This window comes from Meleagris gallopavo, chromosome 1 (assembly GCF_000146605.3).
Source record: "Meleagris gallopavo isolate NT-WF06-2002-E0010 breed Aviagen turkey brand Nicholas breeding stock chromosome 1, Turkey_5.1, whole genome shotgun sequence".
NCBI classification, from domain to species: domain Eukaryota; kingdom Metazoa; phylum Chordata; class Aves; order Galliformes; family Phasianidae; genus Meleagris; species Meleagris gallopavo.
The window spans coordinates 119,719,921-119,728,871 of NC_015011.2; the positions used below are offsets into that span (position 1 = coordinate 119,719,921).

At 42.9% G+C, this 8,951-nt stretch overlaps 1 protein-coding gene across 1 annotated transcript in view; it reads right to left on the reverse strand.

Annotated features, from left to right (window-relative positions):
* LOC109365368 (maestro heat-like repeat-containing protein family member 2A) overlaps window positions 1-3,253 on the reverse strand; it is a 149,965-nt gene extending 146,712 nt beyond the window's left edge. The window contains exons 1-6 of the mRNA XM_031557171.1: window positions 1,622-3,253; window positions 1,213-1,334; window positions 950-1,072; window positions 650-815; window positions 396-494; window positions 7-248 (exon numbers count right to left, since the gene is read on the reverse strand). Of these exons, the coding sequence (XP_031413031.1) occupies window positions 7-248; window positions 396-494; window positions 650-815; window positions 950-1,072; window positions 1,213-1,334; window positions 1,622-1,646 (777 nt within the window). The 5' untranslated portion in view covers window positions 1,647-3,253. The remainder of the gene's footprint in view (window positions 1-6; window positions 249-395; window positions 495-649; window positions 816-949; window positions 1,073-1,212; window positions 1,335-1,621) is intronic.
* Between the last annotated feature and the right edge of the window lie 5,698 nt (window positions 3,254-8,951).

Sequence of the window (8,951 nt, forward strand, 5' to 3'; positions counted from 1 at the left end):
CATCACCCCTCGGCTCTCAGCCTGCTGGGCACAGACAGAGCTGCCGACATGGGTGCCCCTGCTGCCATCTTGGGCTGGGAGTGCAGCAATGCTCACCTCCTCCTCCTGGCAGTCCTGCCAGTTCCACACCACACAGAAGAGCAGCTCGTGAATGTTCTCATAAATTCGCTCTTTCTCCATGGCAGGCCAGGGGCACTGGGTTCCAGTGGACAAGTTCATCTTGACTCCGTCCAGCCACTGTTTCACAACTGAAAAAAACAAAATAATAATAAAAAATAATATATATATATTTTTTAAATAAAAGAGAGTGAGAGAAAAGGGAGCCTGTGAGAGTCTGCAGCAGGGCGAGGTGCAAGGGCTGTCCCGAGGCCCCCTGCTCTGGGGCCGGCACTCACCAGCACAAGCGATGCGCAGGATCTGGCCACTCCTCACCTGGCCCACCACACTGCGCAGGCCGGCCAGCGTCAGCCACACAAAGGGGATGCACTGTGGAGCTGCAGAGAGGAAGCAGAGGGCCACAGTCAGAGTCCCGGCAGTGAGGGAGGAGGGGCTACAGCCCTGCATCCCTCAGCTCAACGCAGATCACGCGTGGAGGGGAGAGACCCCTTTCCCGGTTGTTAGAGATGTCAGGAGGCTGAGGGCACTCTACCATAGGTGCTGAAGAGTTTGCTCAGGGTGATGAGCACAAACTCCTTGAACATGTCCCCCGTGGCCTTCAGGTGGCTCTGGAGCTCGGCCATCACCAAGGTGAAGTGCGTCCGGGCCAGAGCCACCAGGACATTGCTGGCAGCTGTCCTCACATTGCTGGTTACGCCCTGAAAAAGAGTCTCTGGTGACACGCGGCACAGGAGATTGCCTGAGGCCTTTGGAAGGGCTAAGCCACCACCATCCACCAGCAGAACACCAGCGTGGGCAGGCGGCTCCTTTTGCCTTTGGCAGTGACCCTCACCTGGGCTGCCGTCAGGTCCTGGGACACCTCTGCCAGCAGCCGGTTCACCACTCCGCACGGCAGGCGGCTGTCGTCTTCCCACAGGGCGCTCTCCAGCTCACAGTACGCCTGCGCTCGGTCACCCTGGGGACAAGGGTCAGTCACGCTCGCTTTGCCCTCTGCCACCCATCGCTGTGTGGATGTGCTGCCAGGGCCTGGCACCCACAGGACAGTGGCCCTGGGCCAGGAGGGCAAGGATTGATGGTTGGATGTCCCCAACTCACCTCCCGATCTTGCAGGCACTGCAGCAGCAAAGTCACGGCGCAGGTAGGGACAGGGCTTGACACCCTGCTTCTCTCCCTGCGACGCGTACGCCTGGGCATGCAGCCCACACAAGCAAAGAGACCTGGAAGGAAAGAGCAGAGCAGCTGCTGCTGGTGTTGCTTGGAGCCAGGGCCGAGCATCTGGCCAGCTCTGGGAGGAACGCTCCTCCAGCCCCACAGCACGGGTCTGCGTGTGGTTGGCGGGGACAGGGGAGGGAGCTTTCCCCTTGCTGGGGTACTGGGGAAACCATGGTGGGCAGCTGCACTCAGCAGAGCAAGGACAGTGCTGCTGGCACATCCTAAACAGACACTGGAGGCACACATGTGCTCGGGCAGCGTCACGGTGTCCAGAGAGGTGGAGGGACCTCACCTCGAAGGGCTCTCAGACGCTCCATCACAGCAGGATATCTCCAGACAGACACAACGCTCTCTCTGGTTCCACTTCCTGCGGGTCCCACAAGCGGACTGAGCCACCGCTCCCACCGCTGCCACAAGGGTGTATGAGGTACCACTGTGACATCACACCGCAGTGTCACCTCACAGAGAATGACGCGCCCCGGGCTGGGGACCAGGCAGCATGCAGGGCAACCTCGCAGGCCACAAAACTCAGCACGTTTTTTTGTGACGCTATTGGCTTTGAAGTTCCAGTTCCATGCTGACGCAAGGAATCACCTCAGCGGGTGAGGGAGAGCCCCTGCCAGGGAGCAGCTGCTGGGCACCGTTGCCCGGCATTGTCTTAGTGACTGGGGACTCCATGCTGGGAGGCACTGAGGCCCCCATCTGCTGCCCAGACAACCTCTCCAGAGAGCTTTGCTGTCTTCTGGGGGCACGTGTCAGAGATGTTAAGGAGACTCCACTGCATCTGATCAAACAAGATCACCACCATCTGCTTGCTGTCATTCAAGTAGGGTTATGGGAGGCTGCCACAAGGAAACGGCAGAACGTCAGAAAGGGACTTTGCATCCCTTGGAAAGACGCTAAAGGGATCGGGAGCACCAGGAGTGTTCTCCTCTGTCTTTCTGACTGGAGGCTGGGTCCCAAAAGGAAGAAGGGAGAGTAGAGGTTGTAAATTACCGGCTGATTACTGGGACGGTGTTGGGATTGAGGTTTTGTGTACCTGGATCTTGGGCACGCATTTGAGAGAACAGGTGTGTGGGCATGAGATGGAATGCAACTGTGCAGTTGTGGCCAAAGTGTTCTGGGGAGCAAGCTGGCTGGATTGATTACCAGAGTGTTAAACCAGATTTGATGGAAGAAGGGCAAGGAGTTCCTTGTGAAATGAGGAAAATAATTTAGGTTAAAAGCTATATGCCTTCATGAGGTGCTGAATTGGCAGCTATGGTTCTGACCTTTCTAAGCCAGGTTTTCAGTCCTGGTAACAGATGCTTTTCTACAGACCTAGAGAGTTAATACAGACAGTGAGTCTCCTGTTTCTCCAAATAACATTGTTAGTTATCTTATCTCTGGAATCCAAGACAGCAGGCTGGGCCACAAATTAACAAAGAAGCAGCGGATTGGTGGACAGAGTTGATGCTGATAAGAGGACCGACCAGAGCCAGGCAAACATCCTCCAACTTGACCCAGGTCAAAGAGTACACAGCCAGGAAGATGACAGCTCCTTCATCAGAAAGACCACCATATGACCAGGGAGAAATGCCACACATGCGTAAATGAACTGAGACTCGGGGCTGGGAAAAATGTCAATCGTTCTGGGGACTCACTGTAATAAAACAACCTTTTCTTGGACATCCAGTGCATATGTAAGCAGCTTGCTCTTTAAGCACGTGCCTTTCTTGACCTCCGGTAAGCAGGCTAGGAGGGAATACCCCCCTGCATCCAGCATAGGTGCGCAGCGCTGAGTGAACATGCCTGCTTTATGACTGCTCTGTGGTTGTAGACTTTGATTCCTCACATCAAGCCATTCAGGGCATGATAGGAAAATACATTTTGGGATAAGGTTGAGAAGGCTAGGGATATAAAAAGCTGCAGAAAGGAAATGAAGATCTTTTTCAATCTATTTTGGACTTCGTGGGTAAACTTCTATAGAACAAGATAAAGGAATATGCTTGCTATAAGAGTACTACAAACCTGACTGAGTCTGAGTTTTCCTAGGCTAGCTGGGCTCAGGGCTGACCACCTAGCTCCAGATAGTATCCCCAGTAGCTCCTGCTGGGCAACCAGGTCAGTCTCCTGTGCCCATGCAGATTCCCATCACCCTGCTCTCCTCTACCTGGGATCAGATCTCTCACTGGTGCTGCTCCTTGGCTATGCCCTTCACACAAACCACCTTACCTGCCTTTTCGTACAAGTATATAGGATCTATTTTCCCATGTAAGCTTGTGAACTCCTCACATTTTTTTGTAGAGAGGGCAGTAGAACAGTGCTAGAGGTGGGCTGTTTTGTAATGTTAAAAGGTTATGAGTTGTTTTTTTATTGTATTTTCTGGGTGAAAGAGCTGGAGGAAGGGCTGAATAAGTTGCTTCAGAGTTCTGTGATAGATAGCTGAAAAGAGATTTATATACAACTGAAAGACAAACACTTGACTGAGTACAGCATCCCCTGGAGCATTTCACATTCCTCATATTGTTGAGGGAACAAAAAGAGAAAAATCTCTTTCCTGCCACAGTTCATGCCCACACACTGTATGCTCCAAGGCATGCACATCCTATAGCAATAGATTTTTGTGGACAAGGCAAACTGCTTTCTACATGCTTTGTATTGTAAGGACAATAACAGCATCAGCATGGCAGGAGCAACATGTGAAGTAATTTCAGTGCAGAAAGGCATAAAAAATTTGACATCTTTCTCTGTTATCTCTTCCCCTATTTCTTTATTTGTTTAGTTTACACTTCATTTGCATTGCCTCTGTTCACGAGGAGGGCAACTATATTTATTACCTTGGGTTCCAGAATGTGGCCCTATAACTTCAAACACAGGGCATCAAGAAGCTATTTAACATTAAGAAAGGAATGTTCAGTCTTCTGATAACAACTTTGTCTCTAATTCAATCTGATGTGTACTCATGTACATGTTTAAGACCCCTCTGAAGTTCTAAGAGGAGTTGTTATTTGAATCATAGCAAAATAACAATATATGGTCACAGAGTGAACTTTAACTGTAGTATTCATTTTATGAAGTTGTAATAAAGACATTTTGTTGGGTTAATAAATAGGACCTGAACTGTTAAAATACTTCACAAGGGCTTAATTTTAAGATTTAAGTCTCAGAAGGAGCTTAAAATGTGAGATTTAAATGTAAAATTAAACACTCTTTGAGAACAAGGCTACTTCTTTGACTTAATTCGTTGTCGCACACTGGCATACTGGCACACTGGCACAGGCTGGTGGCAAACAGTGAAAAGGAGGATGGTACAATGAAGAATAGCAAGTCAAAAACTTCAAAATGATTGCAGTCCCTTTAAGGATAAAAATAGTATATTTTGCACTTCACAAGAAATGAAGGAGGAAACAGCCCTCAGTTACCAAAGAGCGGCAGTTTAGCAATATTGGTGCACCAGCATATTAACACTATCCTAATGGATACCACTGTTACTGTAGAAATTAACTGTCTCACTGTAAACTAAAGCATATGTTTTTGAATGCTAGGCTTTGTTTTGTGAAGTTGTTTTTTTCATTTATTTAAGCAGAAACTTAAGATGTCTGACAAATAATACTGACCATCTGACTTTAAATTGCACTAATTTCCCAGAAAACTGCTAACAAAGAAACCTAACTAGATTTCACATCTCAAAAATAAAGGAAGAGCTGGGCATCTGCCTAGCCTATTTTGTAACTGACATTGCAGTCGTGCACATAAGTTCTTGGAGCTTACAGAAAAAACAGTAATAACAAGAGACTTCAGTAGGCTACGGTTTGTCACTATCGGTGTAAAAACTGTGAAAAAAAGTAAGCTCTCTTGTTCATTGACAAAACCACTTTGTTTTGCTTCTGCGAAGGTGAGCTTATCAAACTGATTCTACGAAGTATAATCTTAAAAATTTAGCTTTATAATTACCAAGTCATTGGTCTAACGCTGGCTGTAGCATTGCAACAAAAAAATGTGAAGGTTCTGTTATCAAAACAGTGGCTGAAACAGGTTTCTGAGTTAAGTTACAAGAAAAAATATTGCATTAAATGTTTGCTTGAGATTTTTGCAGCTGAACTGAAATGGAATTAGGAAAGACTTGATAAAAGGTGTAAAACCATTAGGGATCTATAAAGCCACAGCTAAGACCTGAAGTGGAAAGCCTGACAAAAGAAGCTACTTTACACACATACAAATAAATGGTGGAAAATTTACTAGCATTCATCATCAGAAACAGATTAGACTTCTCTTGCAGTACAGTCATTAAAAGCATGATTGTTTGGCTGCCTAAATAAGATTATTTGAGTCATTATAGACAGCTTGTCTTGCAGGCAGGAATTACAAAAAATAAAACTTGTTTGTACATTTCAGAAAGGAATACAGTAGTTGCCTTTCAGAGCCCTTCAATGAAATACAATACAAGCTTCCTTCTTAAGACTAATGATACCATTCTAGAGGATTTTTTACACAAAGCTTAAGGTAAAAATAGAAAACAATGCATTTAAAGGCTAGAAAATCGCCAACATAGAGTAACATGCATTCCTCTTAAAAATTAATTTATAATATATAATATATATTATAATATATAATATATTCTATATTATATATATACTATTATATATTATATAATATTATATATATTATTATTATATATTATTATTATATTATATATCATATATTATATATTATATATTATATATTACATAAGGCAAACAGCCTTTAGGCCAATGAAACTACAAACATCAGAAAGTTCCCAGCAATGACTGAGCTGATCTCCACACACAGGCTATAAGTTTAGCCCTAAAGCTCGTTATTCAAAAAGTCATTGTTACCCTTTACTTACACTGCTATGACAGTGAAGTAAGAGCATGCTACTGGTGTGAAAATTATGTTTCTCTGTTAGTAAGCCTGAGTTCCAACTAAGTGAACTAACCATGTCCCTGCTGCCAAGCAGAAAAGGTTGAGGAGCAATTGCAGCCACCAATACCAAATAGCAGAGTTCACAACCACTCTGCAAACGTCCACAGAAATTTGGTCTTGGACGGAACCAATTGGAAAGATCCAAAGCAGATAGCAATCCAGTGTTCAGAGTCACTCTTTCAACTGCCTCTATTTAACTATATAACCGTAGCTGTCATTATAACAATCCATAATGTAATGTCTGTCTCAGCAACATGTGTTATTTGCTTAACAGACATTCAGGATGACCTTTAGACAACCAGTTCAGAAGTTGTGATGCTCATCACATAACATCATCAGAAAGGACTTAGTGGTTTATCTTTCTTCAAAGAGAGGAGAGTTCAGTTATTACTGTCTGATCTGAAAGATATTTGTTTTCTGAGCTCTGATATTTCCATTCAATCTACTGTTGGATAGTACTTGTGAGGTGATTACATATATTAATAATACTGTTCTTGGCCATAGTTTGACTCTACATCTTCTCCTATTATGTAGATAAAGGCATTTTGTTATTTACCATTATGTAAGTTCATCTACTACTACAATTTGAATTAAGAGTGGTCTAAATAAATAGAACATTACTGCTTCCCTAATGGTCTAATCTATTTCTAGTGTAAACACAAGAGAGAGAAAGCAGGTCACTCTATGTTTCACTGATTTTTAATGCCAAAACATGAAATATCCTCTAGCCTATTTTATCCTTTCTTTTTCAGATCAAAATGAAATCAGTAATAGCTATACTTATGGCAAACAGACATTGTGTTCATTAAAATATTTTGCTGCTCCAACCTTGATCTTACCAAGTACATTAAGAAGTAGGTCACCTGACAGGTCTTTTCTTTTTCTTTTAATTGAAATCAATGATGCTGACTCTGGCAGGTAAAACTAATTTGATCATTAAAGAAGAAGCAATATTTTTAATGATGAGGTATCTTCTATTCAGCTCGGAGTTCCTTCTAAAGAAAATGAGTTTGAATCCAGTGTACAGGAGAAGTTGTTCCTGAATGACCTATGAACTTAGAGAAAATATCACAGTGCTTGAAATTCAGCTTTTTGTTATCATCAGCATTTCCAGAAAGCTGACTGTTGACTCCAGCACATCTTTTACACTAAATGTAAGTAAAGGCAAATCTACAACAGACATTGTTCTTCATGTGTTTGGGAACTAATCTTGTGACTGAAGTTTAACAATCTCACACTACAGAACAGTATGTCAGCTGTGCTGTTCTTCAAAATGCCATCAAGGTCCCATGAAAAAACTGACTTAGTATGCATTTTAGAAGGACTGGATCAGCAGGTAGTGAACAAAGCTGATCATCACAAAGGCAGTGGCTGGTTTTATACAAGAGAAGTAATCCAAAAATGCAGATTCATCAGGAAAACTTGTATCAGTCATACCATACATAAATTATCATTCAGGTATAAGGAAGATGACCATGTGTATGAAAATCATAACAAGGAGATATATAACTTATTCTCACATCTTGAGGGAATACATTTCAGATCATGAGAGTCTAGATAAAATTCTGCCATGATAGAAATTTCCCTCCATGTCCTTCAGAAAAGTTCCTGAGAAACAATTGACACTATCCTTATTCCAAAAACTTCCAAGCAGTTCTTCACTAAGGCTAAGAGAAACTATAATCTTGCTTACTGGATGATTACAACAATTTTCTGTCCATTCTGATACCATGAAATAATAAATGTGCATAAAATGTAAGCAATCAACATAGTTTAATAACTTTTCTAAGAGTGAAGGGATTTTCACTATTTTTGAAAAGAATCCATAATTACACACTCATTTATGCAAAATTAGCTCATCTTGTTAAAGAGTGGTTATTACTGGAATGAAATGCATCATGCTAGTAAACAGCTATAATAAGATTGGCACAAAACCCAAACACATTCCAAGGATAAATGTTTATAAAAAATAAAATGAAATGAACATATCTTATGACTGGTTTTAGAAATGTGCTCCTGTTATTAGTTACAAAACAAATAGCTGCAACATACATAAAGTGAAGGAAAACTCCAAACAAATAAGGCAGGAACAGGTTCAAAGTGAATACATTATTAAATGATCAAGAAGAAAAACTATGAAAAATCAAATATGCTTTAGCAAGAAGGTATTTATTAAAAAAATGCTGTCAAATATAAGGTACATATTTATTCTGTGTTGAGTAATTGAAGAGCCACATCTACTTCATGGAGGTAGCTGCCAGAGCTGCATAATCAGCATAGAGTTTGAAAGCAGAATTCGTGTATCTGAATACAGTATACAATGCCGTAAAACCAATGGCTGAATGATACAGAACAGGATCTCTGAAAGTGTTTCACCTTTATGGAATGGCTGCTGTTCCTATATACCGTGATACGGATTATTTCAAACTGTACATCATACCTGACACCTATGTGTGAGTACCCAATCCAGTTCTGAAAGAACTCTTATCTCTCAGGCTGGAGACCTGTAACCAGTGGTGTCCCCCAGGGGTCTGTGCTGGGTCCAGTCTTGTTCAATATCTTCATCAGTGACCTTGATGAGGGGATAGTGGCCACCCTCAGCAAGTTTGCTGATGATACGAAGTTGGGAGGATTGGCTGACACGCCTGAAGGCTGTGCTGCCATTCAGCGAGACCTGGACAGGCTGGAGAGCTGGG